This window comes from Typopeltis vanoorti, chromosome 15 (assembly GCF_054136105.1).
Source record: "Typopeltis vanoorti isolate ZY-2024b chromosome 15, IOZ_Tvanoo_1.0, whole genome shotgun sequence".
Taxonomy (NCBI): domain Eukaryota; kingdom Metazoa; phylum Arthropoda; class Arachnida; order Uropygi; family Thelyphonidae; genus Typopeltis; species Typopeltis vanoorti.
The window spans coordinates 65,202,390-65,218,969 of NC_143563.1; the positions used below are offsets into that span (position 1 = coordinate 65,202,390).

Genomic DNA, 16,580 nt, shown 5'->3' on the forward strand with positions numbered 1-16,580 from the left:
ATCCATAAGTTAAAACTGGTTTGAACACTGTCTTGTATACAGCTAATTTGGTGTTCCGACTAACTTCTCTCTTATTCCATATGAATTTATTCAATTGACTTCCCACCATACCAGCTTTGCTGATTCTGTTGTCTATTTCTATATTTAATTTACCATCTTCAGTAAAAATCGTGCCTAAATAGCTGAAATGCTTTACTTGTTCCACAGGTTCTCCATTCACAACACAGTTGTGAATGGAGAACCTGTGGAACAAGTAAAGATTCTGCCTATGATTCTGCCTATTTTCATTGTCTTTGTCTTTTTATTGCTGACCTTCATACCATATCTATTACAACAGCTATTCAATTTAGTCAGAGAATCTTGCAGACTTGTAGCAGATGTATTTAGAAATATAATATCATCTGCATAAAGCAAAGAGCTGACATTAACATCTCCAATTTTGATATCATGGTTAATACCACTTTCCTTCATAATGTGATCCATATAGATAATGAATAACAGAGGGGATAATGTACATCCTTGTCTCACACCAGATTTAACATCAAACCAGCTTCCTGTACTTCCTTCAATTCTAACTGCTGACTTACAACTCAAATAAAGACTAAGTATTGCTTGATATAATGCCCCATTGACACCATATAACTGCAGCGTATTGAATAGCTTCTCTCTTGGCACCTTGTCATATGCCTTTTCCAAATCGACAAAACTTAAATACAGATCTTTGTTATATTCCCATGCTTTCTCGACTATTTGTCATAAAGTGAAGATCTGATCCTGACAACCTCTATTTGGCCTGAATCCAGCTTGTTCTTCACCAAGCTTTTCTTCCACAATTCTTCTCAACCGTTTCTCAAGTATACTTGCATAGATCTTGCCAGGAACACTCAGTAGGGAAATACCTCTGTAATTCTCACATTCAGTTTTATTTCCCTTTTTATATATGGGTACTATGAGAGCTCTACTCCAATCATCGGGAATTCGTCCCTCTCTCCAGGCTTTCTGAACTATGCAGTGCAGCCACTGTAAGACTCTTATACCACCATACTTGAGCATTTTGGTCGAATATCATCTACTCCTGCTGCCTTTCCACATTTCAAGCCTTTGATGGCTTTTTCTACTTCAAGTATGGATATGTATTCCTTACTGCATGCCTGGTCAGTGTTTTTTACCACTGTGCTGTAATCACTGCTTGTTTCATTTAGCAGTTTTTCAAAGTAATTACTCCATACTTCAAGGATATCTTTTTCTCCTGTTTTCATGTCACCTTTATCATCTCTAATTCCTTTTATAGCACTCTTTCCTCCGTTCCTAAGCTTCTTCAACAACCTCCAGAATATTTTGCCACCTTCTTGATATTTATTTTCTATATTCTTGCCAAAGTCCTCCCATGACTTTTGTTTAGCTAGTTTTACACAGTGTTTAGCATTCTTGCATTTATCTCTATATTCTCTAAGAGCACTAGCTAACTTATTTGACAGGAACTTTTGATATGCTTTCTTCTTTTCCTTCACTGCCTCTTTAACTTCCTGTGTCCACCAGGGAGTTCTGATTTTTTTATCCTTGCAGACAACCTCACCACATGCCTCTCTGGCAGAATCAATCAATGTTTTCTTCAGAGTTTGCCACTGAATCTCCAAGCTTTGATTCCTGTTCTCAAACTCTTTCATTTTTCTTCAATAATCTTTGTGTATTTTAGTCTACAGTTCACATCTGAGAGCTGCTCAACTTTTTTCGCTTTAAAACTTTTTTACATGTTATTCTTTTCAATATGAAATTCAATTTTATCCCGCTCAAGACTAAATAGTGATCACTTCCAATTTCAAATCCTCTGTACACTCTGGTGTCCTGCACCAGGGAGAAAACATCATTATCAACAATAACATAGTCAATGAGACTTTTCTTATTCCTTGCCTCTTCTCTCCATGTGAATTTGTGCACATTTTTATGTTGGAACATGGTGTTAGTAATAACCAGTCCATGTCCTGAGCAGAAATCCAACAGATATTTGCCATTATTATTAGCTTTGCTCTTTTCTCCAAATTTTCCCAAAATATTTTTGTATGTCTCACCATCATTTCCTGCTCTGCTATTTAGATCCCCAACAAGGACAAACTTTTCATTTTTCATTGTGTCAGTTGCTTTTTCTAAAGCCACAAAAAATTCCTCCACTTCTACCTTAGTAGAACTTTCTGTGGGACTGTAGGCACATATAAGTCTCATTGTCCAGTTCCCTATTCTCATATTTGCCCACATTACTCTACTGGAGACTGACTGCCATTCAAGAAGATTAGCCTTGTATTTTGTGTTGAATACTATGGCTACTCCTTCTTTTGCTCGATTGTCATTGCCTGAATATAACATTTTGTATTTATTGCTCAGAAAGATCTCACCAGTTTTGGTCTTTTTTGTTTCAGTCACCCCTATTATATCAATCTGGTACTTATCTAATTCCTCAGCTAGCTCCATTTCTTTGCCATTCAGGCTTTTTATGTTGATAGTACCGATCTTTAACTCTGGTGATGTTGAGTTGGGATTTGTTTTCAGATAAGCTTTTCATTTAGTGTTTAATTTTCTTTCTTTCAAGGACTGTACAGGCAGTCATTTTCTGTTAAAGATATACAGCATATATAACCATCCAAAATCCGGCACCCTTCAGGTCCGGAGATTGCTGGATTTTTGAATACCTACGTGTATTATTTTCATCAAAGTCATCACAGGGGGATCCCATTGTCACATATATAGCTCGTCACACTACGCCTTAAATGCATTCATTGTCTCCACAATTATTACTGACATACTCAGCCAATGCATTCCAATCTCCTACCACTCTCCACACAATAAACCTAATTCCCACCCCCTTGATCACCCTCCTTATATAGCTTCCATGGAGTGCCTCTTGTCCTCATCTCTCCTTTCCATTCTATGAAAAACCTCATGCACATTAATTTGGTGATAACCCCTTATCAATTTTTATGTCTTAATCATATCCTCCCCCTCTCCTCCTGTCCACTAGATTCTGCAAATTGCATTTCCTCCTCCTGTCTTCATAGTCAACATTCCAGATACATGAAGCCACTTTAGTCAATAGTATCTGGACCTTTTCCAATATCTCTTCATCCTTTTGAAAACTAGACGTCCAAATCTGTGCAAATTAATCCATATGTGGCCAGATCAACGCCTTATACAATAAACCATAACCTCTTTACTTCTATATGCCAGTGTTCCTATGCATTATTGTCATAATCCACTGTACTATCCTCATGATTTTAGCAATTTATCACCAAAAGTTTAGGTCCTTATCCACCCCAAGCTCTCTCATCTCCTCCACTTCTTTTACGATGTCCCCACCAATTTTATACTCTGCATCCCATCTTTGCTTCTTGAATTTTAAAACCTTACACTTTGAAATACTGAACTGATACCAACTCACTTGCTCATTCACCTAGTCCATTCAAATCTTCTTGTAGAGGTACAGCTTCTGTTGTATTGCTCACATTTTCTTCCCAACTTTCCATAATCTACAAACAGCAGCATATCACCCTTAAGCAGTTCCCAATATCGTTAAAGTATTTCTAGTGACTTTCCTCTTTTGGGATATTCCTCCTCCACACATGACTTACTGATATCTATTTGACAGCCAATCTTCAATCCAGAACACCAGTCTACTACCTAATCCCATCCATTCCAATGTGATTACCAGCTTGTCACATGGAAATCTATCAAAGACCTTTGCAAAATCTAAATGCACCACTGTCTATGTATGTCCCCCGTCTAATGCATTTGTCAACTTGCTATAATAAGTAAGTAGATCACTAAAACATGATATTCCTTTAGCAAACCCATAATGTCCATCAGAGAATGCTGCTGTTGTCCCAATTCTGAATTTTGGTCGTGTCCTTGATTAGAGAGAAGTGATGTAGCACACATCTTGTGCTGTCTCACTAACCTTCTTAACACTTTAACCACAGCTCCAATGATAGGCTTAATAATTCAAAGTCTTTGTTTCATAATTTCCCTTATGAAGAGGAACAATTCTGCCCTCTTTCCACTCTTTTGGAACTTGGTCCAATGTAAGACTCAAGTTAAATCATATGTTAAAGCTGTTAGTAACTCCAGGAATATTCCATTAAAACACAAGGTGATATATTATCACACCCTACAGTTTATTAGACATCGAGTTTACTAAATTCCTCATGTCCTGTTCACTCAACATCAGTCCCTCCTCCACTCTTCCCACTGTACTCAAGTTCTGTATGATGTCACATTCACAAGGATGAAATACCTTTATAAACTGCATATGTATGTTCCCAACTATATCCTCCACAGTGGTTATTATTCTACCATATTTCACCAACCAATATCATTATTTTTTTTCTTCTACTGGCAATATACGGAAAGAAGTTCTTGGGATTTTTTTTTTTTCTGACTCAGACTACTGCTCGTACTGCACTTTTGTTACCCTTACCAAGTCATCTTCCATGCCTGCTCTTTGTACTACTCATACAACTAATTATTACCACCCATCTTGTGATATTCCCTGACTGCATGCCTCACCTCTTCATTCATCCATTTCACAACCACCTTATTTAATCCCCTGACTCCTGGAATAACATTCAAATACTGCCTCTGAGACAGTTTGTGAGCAGTTGATCTTCTTTTATCCAATTCCCCATTTCATGATATAGCGGTAAGCTGTGTTGCTGAGCTTTGTATTATTATTATTATCAGAAGACCCATTGTATTTTAAATAATCTATTTCAACAAGCTATTAACCCCTCCTCATTTCTCCATCCATCTTGCCCCCACCATTTCCCTGTTAGTCTTGTGATCCTGCTCTCTCTCATTCCCTTCACTCACACATTACTAACTTCTCCATTCATAAGCTTTTAACCCTACTCCTGCTCTTCCACAGCTCCTACTTCCTAGCCTCAGCTACTCCAGTTAGCTCACACAAAAAAAATTTAAATGCAGTCATCTGTCTGTCTTATTGAGCTTCACCTGTCCCTTAAATTCATTCCACACATTCACAAAATGCACTCCTTTCTTCTTACATGGCTCCACTATCATCTCATCTCATCTTCCTTATACCCTCTTTTACCTTGCGGTGTCGAGGGTCCATTGATCATCGGACCTCACTCCGTTTACAGGATAAGGTGGTCAGCCTTATGCCCCGGTGTATCCTATGGCCTGTAGTGTTGAGTTCTCAAGGCCAGTTTGCCTGCTTTGCGGGATGAAAAACCCCAGAATAAACTGCGGAAAAAACCCTGCTGTCCACGCCCAAGACTGGCTAACTTGGCTATGGCTGAGGAAGATCCTTCAGCTCCTCACGTCACCGACGGGAATCGAACCTAGGACACTCCTTCCCCAGGCATATGGTTGCGAAGCGCATAGCCACTAGGCTAACCGCGCGGACGGTTATCATACCATTCATAATCTTCACTTGATGTCTCAACACTTCACTGTCAGACCTGGTCTGCACTGTTATCTTTTACTTGCCTCAACAGCCTCCTGATATCTGTTCTCACATTCTCCTTGTTCCCAACCAAGTCATTCGTTCATTCCTACTACCACTACCAATTCTTTTGCTCACTTACTCATATCCAATACCTCAATCACTCTGCCCATTCTACCTCAAGAAAAACAAATTTTGTGCACTTTTTTTTAAGGAGGAGAGGAGAAAAGTTAACATGATAAAAGGCACCCCTTTAAGCCAGTATGTGCACTTCTCCATGACCTGTTCATGACTGTTCTCTCTTTCATTAATAAGAGGAAAATAAGGCAAATAATACAGTTTTTGAAAGCTCATCCATGGGCTTTCAAAATCTTTACTAAATTATTTTAAAATACGCCTGTCTTTACCATTTTTACTGCCAATATAACTATAGAGGATAATAAAATGTTTTTAAAAGATTTAAAAGTAGCAAAATGTATTTTTTTTAAAAATTATAGAAATATTTAAACAAAGTACTTTGCACTGACTTTTGTTTCTTTTTCTGTGTGTACATCTCATGTTAACAGCTCTAGCTTTGTCTATATTCTGTTGGATCTGCATGCTATGATCAAGATTAGGGTAAATATCCATAAGCTGTTGCTTTACAGTTTCAACAGCTGAAACAATGATTCAAATTCTTTTCAAGTTTTGTCCTTTGTTGGTACATTTTCTTCTGCATCGCAATCATCTTGTTCTTTATATGCACACTTTTCATTGATGTCAATGAGGCCAATATCACTCAATTCTTCTGAATGTAAGTTTAATAATTTTTAAAACTCAATGAGGAAAGAGTTCACATTGTTGTCTCATTCAATCCAAAAGCATGTGCAATTTTTGCTTTCTATCACCATTCATATCTCAATTCAGTGCCATATCAATGCTCTCTGTGTAAAGGCATCAAAAGCCATTGCTCAAACTCTATCCTCTAATCAACAGGAACAATAAGTTAAACACCAGAATCAAACTACTTATTTACAAATTGATGGTTCGTCATATACTCACTTGCGCTTCTTCGGCTTGGAGCCATACGGCTGACACTAATATTCTCAAATTGCAACGAGTGCAAAATAAGTCTACGAATGATCCTACACGCTCCATGGTCCATAAGACCATGGAACATGCAACTCCATCGGGACACATATGTCCCCTATATTTACACTTCCCTGCAAACTATAGCAATAAAGTTCTTTTCGAAAGCATCTGTACACCCGCAACAAATTGGTTCGACTAACTGCAAATTACGAAGCAACAACAGATTACTTCAAACATAAAAGCCAAAAGCCATCTTGAACTCCAATTCTGATGTTTAATCTCCAAGGCGGCTCAGGGCGAACAATTGGCTCATAAAATTTTCTATTCACTCTTTAGGGAAAGAGTAGCGGGAAGTATGAAAAGTATTTTGCTTCACCCTTTATATCAGAAATGTTACTCGTTAATTGATTTTATCGAATCCCGTGTGGTGGCCGGGATAAGAGTAGCCCCATTGTAGCCCATGCATGTTGTACGAGGCGACTAAAATGGGATGCAGAGTTTCGAGAGTTTTGTTCCCGGTAAGGGGGGGGGGGGCTTAGATTTTAGAGGGTTTGCCCTGAGAGCATTTTTGAGTCTCTGGGGAGGGTGTTCTCCAACGTGTCCCATGAGGGGCCTTGTCGGTGGATCCTTTTTCCCTGGAATATGAGCGGTTCTGCTCAGTGGGGGGGGTCCGTCAATGAGTGGAACCAACGCCGAATTTGATGGTCTTTCGGCCACTCATAGGGAGTGGTCCTAGGGATCGTCTTAATTTTTAGAAAGGGCTTTACTTAAAAGTCGCCCTTCTGTAGCCCATGCATGTCGTTCGAGGCGACTAAAATGGGTACCCAGGGAGGGTAATGGATGGCAATGATGTAGCCAATGAAGTTTTAACTGAGGCTCGGCTATTGCTGTTACCCTCCAGCCATGATCAGAGCTTATAGCCCTATATCACTTCATCCATACATTTTCTTCTACAGATAACGGGGAATATGAAAAGCATTCTTGCTTCACACATCTAGCCAAAAAAAAAAAAAAAAAAAAAAAAAAAAAAAAAAAAAAAAAAAAAAAAGATTTTATCGGATTTGACTATCAGAGGCTAATTATTGCGAATTGAGGAAATTCAAATTATTTTCAATAAAACTTGAAAAGTGATGTCATAATTAATTTTTATTTTTATTATTTACGATATGATATGATTAGTTTTTTAATGCTTATTATCATCGTGTTTATGAATTTCGGTCAATGTTTATAATAGTTTGATTAGTTTTGAATGAACAAGATTATATATATATATATATATAATTAATAATATATAATAGAATAGAATATACAGGGTGTTCGGGATAAATTTGACAGTTTCGTAAGGAAAAAGAAAATCTTCTTTGTATCTATTAAATTTAATGAATTGACAAAAAAACATTACAGGCAGAGTTAATTACAATACTATCAACAAGATTTACTCAAAATAACCACCATTAGCATCGATCACAGCTTCAATTCTGCTTCGGAACCTCGAACAAGCTGATGCTACAGTCTCCCTGGGAAGGGCCGCAAAAACTGTTTTAATTTTATCCATTAACTGGGCTTTTGTATTACTGGAAGTGCGATTGGTGTCTTTTTCAACTGCGCCCCATACAAAATAATCCATGGGGTTAAGGTCTGGGGAGTTTGGAGGCCAAACATTTGGACTGGTGAAGTCGTAGAAATTTTCAGACAACCATTTTTGACTTTTCCCAGAGGTGTGGCAAGGGGCCGAATCCTGCTGCCATACATACGGCCTACCATTGGCTACCCTTGTTATCCAGGGCTTGACTACAGTTAGCAACTCCACGAACAAAGCCCGAATTCCAATGCCAGGGTTCTTCAACACCTGTTCCTGCAGATTTGCGAGGAATTCTGCTGTACGAACGCAATCAGATCGTCTGCTAGGGATCTTTCTTCTTGCTACATCCTCGTAGTCACCATTGCAAGTCTCTAGTTCATGCCTGATTGTTTTTACTGTATTCAGGGAGCATTGGGCAGCAGTCGTAATATCCTTATTTTGATGGCGGGCACGAATCATCATGATACAAGTTATTCTCTTCCATGATTCAGGTGGGTTCCAGCTATCCATCCTTTCTGACATCTTGTATATGAATGAAGAAGGGTCCAAACTTTTAAATGAAGAGAAGTGTGTGTTAATACATGTAACTTACGGAAAAATATAATTAATTATAAATATGTCAAATTTATCCCGAACACCCTGTATATTCAATGTTGAAGGATAATTTTTTAATATAAAATGTTAGAAGGTAGCAGACAATTAGTCAACACACACTTATGGTTGCTTGAACCACAATACTTATTATGCTCAGGAGCATATATTGCATACATTCACTCTCTGTATGTACATTCACTCTCTGTTATTGAAGTCACATGTGTCATTCAAAATTATAAACAAACTCTTGGCAAAAACAATGAATTAGGTTACAGTAAATTTAGTGAGTAAGTTCACCCTCTCTCAAGGATCTTTTTTCTGGCAATCTTGATTTAACAAATTCTTCTATTGATCTTTCATTTCCTTTTTATGATCACATTAAACAGCTGCTTACACATCCTTAAATATTAAAACCAAGTTGTTAGTTCCTTCCTAATACCTTCCTTTTTAATATTCTGTACTGATGCCATCTATTTGCTTCTGTAATTTTCCTCAAACTCTCATCTCTGCATCTAATCTTTGATCAAAAGTTTTATTGCTAACCCTTATCAACAATCCATATGCATAACAATCCAGTAATATACACTGCTGTATATTACTATTTTGTTCTTTTGGATGATTTCTCTTATTCCATATAAATTAATTCAACTAACTTTTCCACTGTTGTTGTTTTTTTAACTCATGTTACTGTTGATAGTGATATTTTCCCACTTGTTCAGGACACAAGAGTATGCACAGGATTTGAAATAGGAAGTGATAACTATTTAGTTTTAAGCAAGATTAAATTTAATTTCATGAAAAGAACAGTGTGCAAGAAAATTTTAAAATGAATCAAAGTTGAGCAGCTTTCAGAGTTGAACTGTAGACTAAAAAATGAAAGAGTTTAAAACAAGAACTAAACCTTGGAAGATTAAGTGACAAACACTGAAGAAAGCATTGATTGATTCAGCCCGAGAGACATGTGGTAAGATTTTCTGACCTCACCACATGTGTTTTGACTAGAGAGCAGATTGTTAACCACTCAGCCAACCAGGCTGGCAGAGGCTATCAAAAAAGCTCAGAAATGGAGGAAAGAGTACCATAAAAGAGAGCGGAGATGATAAAGGTCACATAAAAAACTGAAGACAAATATATTCTAGATGTCTGGAGTAATTACTTTGAAATATTGCCAGTATGTCACTGCTTGTTTCATTTAACTGGTAGAAAATATTTAACAGGAATACATATCAGTACTTGAAGAAGAAGAAAAAGCTATCAAAAACCTGAAATGTGGAAAGGCAGCTGGAATAGATGATATACGACTAGATATGCTCAAATATGGAGGTGTAAAAGTTTTACTGTGGCTACAGTGCATAATTCAGAAGGTCAAATTCCAGATGATTAGAGTAGAGCACTTATGGTGCTCATATATATATACAAAAAGGGAAATAAAACTGAATGTGAGAATTACAGAGGTATTTCCCTACTGAGTGTTCCTGGTAAGATTTATGCAAGCATACTTGAGAAATGGCTAAGACAAAGTGTGGAGGAGAAGTTCAGAGAGGAACAAGCTAGATTCAGACCAAACAGACATTACAGACATTATCAGGATCAGAGAACTATTTCTCAACTTCACTTTAAGAGAAATAGTTGAGAAATCATGGGAATATAACAAGGATCTGAATTTAAGTTTTGTAGATTTAGAAAAGGCATATGGCAAGGTGCCAAGAGGAAAGTTGCTCAAATAATTCAGTTATATGGTGTAAATTTGAGTTTTAAGCCAGCAATTAGAAATGAACAGGGTATAGGAAGTTTTGACAAGGGTATACATTATCTCCACTCTCAGCTCTTTATGCAGACAATGTTATACTTCTAAGTAAATCCAGGACAAGTATACAGAATTTCCTAATTAAATTGAATAGCTGCTGTAATAGATTTGGTATGAAAATCAGCATCAAAAAGATGAAGACAATGAAAATAGGCAGAAATATTGAAAACATCAACTGCATCTTTAATAGAGAATCTAAAGACAAGTAAATCATTTCAGCTATTTAGGCAGAATTTTTAATGAAGACGGTAAAATAAATATGGAAATAGACAGCAAAATTAGCGAAGCTGGTATGGTAGAAAATCAACTGAATAAATTTATATGGAAATAAGAGAGAAATTAACCAAATCAGAAAACTAGCTGTATATAAGATGGTGTTCAAACCAATTTTAACTTACAGATCTGAGAGCTGGGTTAGAAATAAAAATCTTGATCAAAGACTGTACACAGGTATGAGAGTCCTGAGAAAGATTATGGGACTGAACACATGGCATCTGTAGCAGTATCATATTAAAAATGATGATATTAGGAAAGAACTTGATGTTGTTAGCATTTGGGAATGTGTTAGCAGAGCTAATCTCAGGTGGTATGGCCACTTAAACAGAATGGGACAGAAAGATTAGCAAAGCAAGTGTTCTTTGCTAGGATGGAAGGAAAAAGACCCAGAGGAAAACCAAGATGTAAGTGGATTGATACAGTAATAAGTGCCTTACAAGACAGAAATATAAGCTCTGATAATATTGGAATGTTGACAGATAACTATACTGATCTTATGTGAGATGAGAATACAGCTGACTGTTTCTCTACCAATTTTCATAGTTTTACTCTCTTTATTGTTGATTTTCATATCAAATTTGCCATACAAATTGGCAATTCCCTGGCTGAGTCAATCCACATTTTCTTCAGATTTTTGCTACTCTACTATCTAGTCTCTATGGTTTGGTTTTTGTTTCACAACTGTTTTACCTATGCCTAATCAATTATAGAATCAAGTATATACTAATATTTAAAATCTGATTCTACAGTCATATGAGAGAGCTTTGATTTCTCTCAAAATGGTAGCACATAATTTCATTTCAATGGGATACTTATTTTTATCCTGCTTAACAATTAGACAATGGTTGTTTCCTGTTTCAAATCCTTTGCATACCATTGTTTCTTGAATAAATCTGAAGGCTGACTATCAACAATAACATAATCCATAAGACTTCCTGTTTTGTTGTTGTTGTGTGTGAGTGTTAATGGATTTAATTAAGCCTATTTATCTTAATACTACCAATACTGTTTTCTATTGAATCTCAATAATATCTAGTACTCTAATAGATGATAATATTCAGTATAATTAAATGACATTTAATCTGAATGTTAATTCAAACTAAAGCTAGTTAAAAGAGTTGTGCTAGCAATAACTAACAAAGAATTTGTGTTACTCCCTTCAAATACTGTATCTGATTGCTATTATTGGTGCCTTTATGAATAACATTTTGCTTGAAGAAGAAGAATGTTTTTACTCTGTGGAGTGATAGCAAAGAAACTGTACATTGTTAGTAGATTAGTAAGCAATGCAGCAGCTCCACTACCTCCTGATTTATTCTATTTGCGATACTTTCACAAAGGAACCTATGCTGTCATCAATTTCGCTGTTTGCTTCATGATACCAGTTTAGTTGTTTTATTATTATTATAATAAAGAGTTCATGCTTTTAAAATAACAGGGAAGTAGTAAAGAATATTTAATAGTAACTTTATTGGGCATATTTACGATTTAAGAATTAAGACACTAACAGTAGTTTGTATTCATTTTATGATATTGCTTCTATGTGTGAGTTTTTGTGAAAAAACTTTTGTACATAAATTTATAAATAATAAAGATGTCATCATGATATACCATCATTTTGGCTGGTACTATTATCATGTCTGTTCTGTACACCAATCTAAGGTACATATCTGGAATATCATGACAATGATATTCTAGAATGTACTGGCCAGAATGCACATTTATTGGATGGTTGATTTATTTTATATAGCAAGAACATATAATTAAGTATAATTAAGACTTCCTCATCAGAAGAATGTTCATGTTAAAGTAAATCTAAATAAGAACAAAGTTCAGCATAGCACCTAAGTTACACAAATAAAAGGATTCAAGTTAAGCAGCGTACAGTGGTACTTTACTAGTTTGGTGACCTCTGTATTTGTTCTATTTTCTTTTTTTCTTTTAATACTAGATGAAACGCATGCAAAAACTTTATTTCAATTACTGCTGTAGTGTGGCAAAATTATTTATGAGAATTTATAACTAAAGGTGAGTTAAGTGGGTTGAAATGGGTTTTCCCTTTATGCCATATCAAGTGCAATTTACAGATATAATTCACTCAACTCATAGTCTTTGCTTTAGCATAACATATACAACTAATAAACCAACCACATATGCACATCCTTTGTAACTATCTTCATCAGCAATATTGTACTCAAGCTATTTTATATATATATATATATATACTTTTAACCACTCAAATGGTCATAAGGATGACATATATCAAATAATGATACTCTTTATGCTTTGTACACATGTTATTTCAATAGTATCAAAATGTTATTTCAATTCCAACAGATGCTTCAGGTTCACATATTTACTAACATGCAAACATGTCAAGGCCAGTATGATAGTTAATAAAATATTTATATCCATTGAATGCGATTTCATATAAATCAATAATTGGAGCATTCTAAAAGAAAATTTTAAAAAAAATGCTTACAACTCTAATATGCTAGAATGAAATTTAATATTTAAACTTTACTTACCCCATGGTTGTGGTCTTTGAGCTTTGTTAGATAAATATTTCTCTCGATGCCATGCCAGCTTCCTCTCAATACGAGCCTAAAAAAAAAATTAACCAAATCTAGTTTAAATATGCATGATGCAACAGACACTGACCATTATAACAAATACGAATGCATATTTAAGAAATAGTAACATAAAAATTATCAATATTTTATATTTATATTTCTGAACCTGTGGTTTGCACCTCACAAATTGGCTTTATAAAGTAAATACAAAGTAATTGCCTGATTTGTAAGTCATCTGAAAGTCTTTACATAACCTAATTTTTATGCAAGTCAGGAATAACTTATGCTTTGCCTATGAACACATATTGACAAATGCATTTCATGTTAGTATTATTATTATTAGTAGTAGTAATAGTATATGACATCTCCAAGGAATCACCACAGGAGGGTACTCACCATTTATACTCCTTAATCCTCCATTTACACACAATGCCACTAGGTCCACATTACACTACTAACCATCATCTACACATAACGTCACTGGGCCCATGCTATGCTTCTACCATCTAAATGCTATGCCATCTACTGTCCACTAATAGCATTTTTTTGTCTATAAATTGAATGTGTTCTCTGGCCAATTTGTCTGTATGCACTGAAGAATGAAAAACCCTGCTATTTCCATATGAGATTGGCTTACTTTCAACTGAAAAAAAAAAAAAAAAAAAAAAAAAAAACACATAAAGATTCTCTTATCACAATGAGAATCAAACTCAATCCAACTGTGGAAGTGCATGGCAGAAAACATTAGAAAATCCCTTATACCAAGTTCTGCTGTGATTAATAGAAAGAATAATAACTGATTTTTTTTTTCAGACAGCCTGGTTGGTTGAGCAGTTAGCATATCCACTCTCCAGGTTCAAGTCCTACTGTGGGCATAGATGTGTGTGATTGTCTTTAGGTAGGAGATGAATTCAATGCCTGGTGACTACTGGCCGATTTAATAAAAGCCTGAAGTGGCATGAAAATGTTCCATGTTTGGTCTTTCTAGAGCAGAGTTTCTGGACTAAGTAAAAATTAAATACAAAAATAATTAAAAAATTATTAATGATGTATGATTAGAATAAGACTTTCCCATGTCTTTGGTAAGGAAAGGCAGTCATTCTGATTCAGGTATAGCCAATGGAGCAAGGCACTATTTTTAAACAAATGTTTATACTTTTTTGTTGTCTTTCTAGTCTAACAAAAATAAATAATCTAAATCCCCAGATGTAGATTGTTTATTTTTGTGCCATAAATATAAGAAAATCTAACACATGGATAAGGATGAATAAAGTATTAAACTTTAACAGTCAGGTATTTCAACCTGAAAATTACAAGTACATCCCAAGTTAGCCGGTCTTGGGCATGGACAGCAGGATTTTTCTCCCCAGTTTTTCTTGGGTTTTCCTCCCATAAGCAGGCAAACCGGCCCTGAACACATACGGATTAGAGTCAGGAATAGTTAAGATCCAGCCATAGGTCTGATTTGTCAGCTATGCCATTTCTGAGCCCAGATAAAATTTGGGGAATTGAGATGGTGTCGTACTTCCCCGTAAAAGGAGCCTCACAGACATTATATCATCATATGCTAAATAAATAAATAAATATTTTTGTAAATACCTGGGGATAAAATTTATATACCTGGACACATTGTTTATTTTTTGGTCTCCCATTCTTCCAGGTGAACTCTGTATATCGCAAACTTACCATCACTGGACACTACATCACTAGAAACAGCAATCACCTCACTATCCTTCTCAAAAAAACCTGGTATCATAAAAACTCTTTCACATTGAACTGAATGGCTTCTCAGAATGGAATATCTCAAAAATGGACTATTTCTTCTGTTAACCACTCATTTTGTTTATACAATCAGATGGGCTCATGCTATTTTAAATAATCCATTGTTTGCATTCTATCTTGTACTCCACTAGCCTTATCTCAAACGATACAGAGAGTTCAGATCCCATACATTTCTGGCACATCTCTGAACCAATCTCAAGAATCCTTAAAAATACAATCTAATGGCTACATTTATTCCTCTTGGTTCATATATCCTGAGGACAAAAATCTCTTCTTTCTTTTCCTAGTATCTACCAAGTTTCTTGTGACCATTATCTTTTCTACCTAATACAAACTAAACGTTCTACAGAGAAAAGATTATAAGAACACCAATCCTATGCTGTTAATAAGAAATCCATGAAATCTGGCTTAGCACAATATGGAATTGATACCGACCACAATATCCATTGGTCTGAAATATGCTTACTCCATAATATTACAAAAAAAATAGTCAAAGGATAATCAGTGCTGGCACAAGTTCAAACATTTCACTTGCTAGTGTTGCAAGCAAATGTAGCAGTGTTTTTTTAGCTGTGCAGAAAAGTGTTTTTCAATAGTGTATAGAGTGGCTTTTTTCATAAAATTGTGCTTTGTATTTTTTTTTTTTTTTTTTTTTGTGCTGGATAGAATGTCCTTCAGCAGTGTTGTTGGAATTTTGTTTGTTTATTTGTGTTGTGCTACTTGTTTTTCCTATTGTTTTTGATTTTTGAAAATGGCTTACGCCATTTTCAGAAAGCAGAAACACGTGTGTGTGTGTGTGTGTGTGTGTGTGGCAAAGGTTGGTTGGTTGGTTGGTTTATAGTTTATTTGGCACAAAAACTACAAAGGTCATACTGTGCTGTACTAAAGGTTACAACATTAGCATTTACAGAAAATTTAAAAACAATATGTCTGTACAAGAATCTAGTTTCACAAAGCAGCATCTCTAGGTAAACAGAACTGCTGCAGGCAACATACAAGACCAGAAGTAATTACAGTAGTGCAAAAATAGTTAACAATATAAGTTAATACATAATATATGAAACACTAAGCCAAGGAATACAGTATCTACATATATGTAAAATTATAATAGATGCCTTTTATAGCAGTACAAAAATATGCAAAAAGGGATTATTATACAATATGCATGGATGAAAATTAAATTTAGCAATGCAGTAGAAACAGAATTTAGAATACATATAAACAGAATTACTAGAAAGTACACAAATAGGTAAGATGTCCTACAGCACTACATGATTATTCGAAAAATAAAGTAGTAAATAAGATGCATACACAAAATATGTGTTAAGTGATGCAGTATCTACATATAAACAAAATTACTGCAGAGTTTTCAGCAGTACATAAATAGATAACTATAGGTTAACATATGTATATACAAAACGAGTCAAGGAAAGCAGTGTCTAC

The 16,580-nt window shown here is 35.4% G+C and overlaps 1 protein-coding gene across 7 annotated transcripts in view; it reads right to left on the bottom strand.

Annotated features, from left to right (window-relative positions):
• The window catches only part of LOC150098829 (PHD finger protein 14), a 570,499-nt gene that overhangs the window by 338,982 nt on the left and 214,937 nt on the right, over positions 1–16,580 (bottom strand). For all 7 annotated transcript variants that reach the window (XR_016549471.1, XM_090404762.1, XM_090404761.1 and 4 more), the window contains exon 12: positions 13,311–13,386. Coding sequence is in view for 6 of the 7 variants with exons in the window: in XM_090404762.1 (XP_090260888.1) it covers positions 13,311–13,386 (76 nt within the window). In the remaining variant the exon portion in view is untranslated. The remainder of the gene's footprint in view (positions 1–13,310; positions 13,387–16,580) is intronic.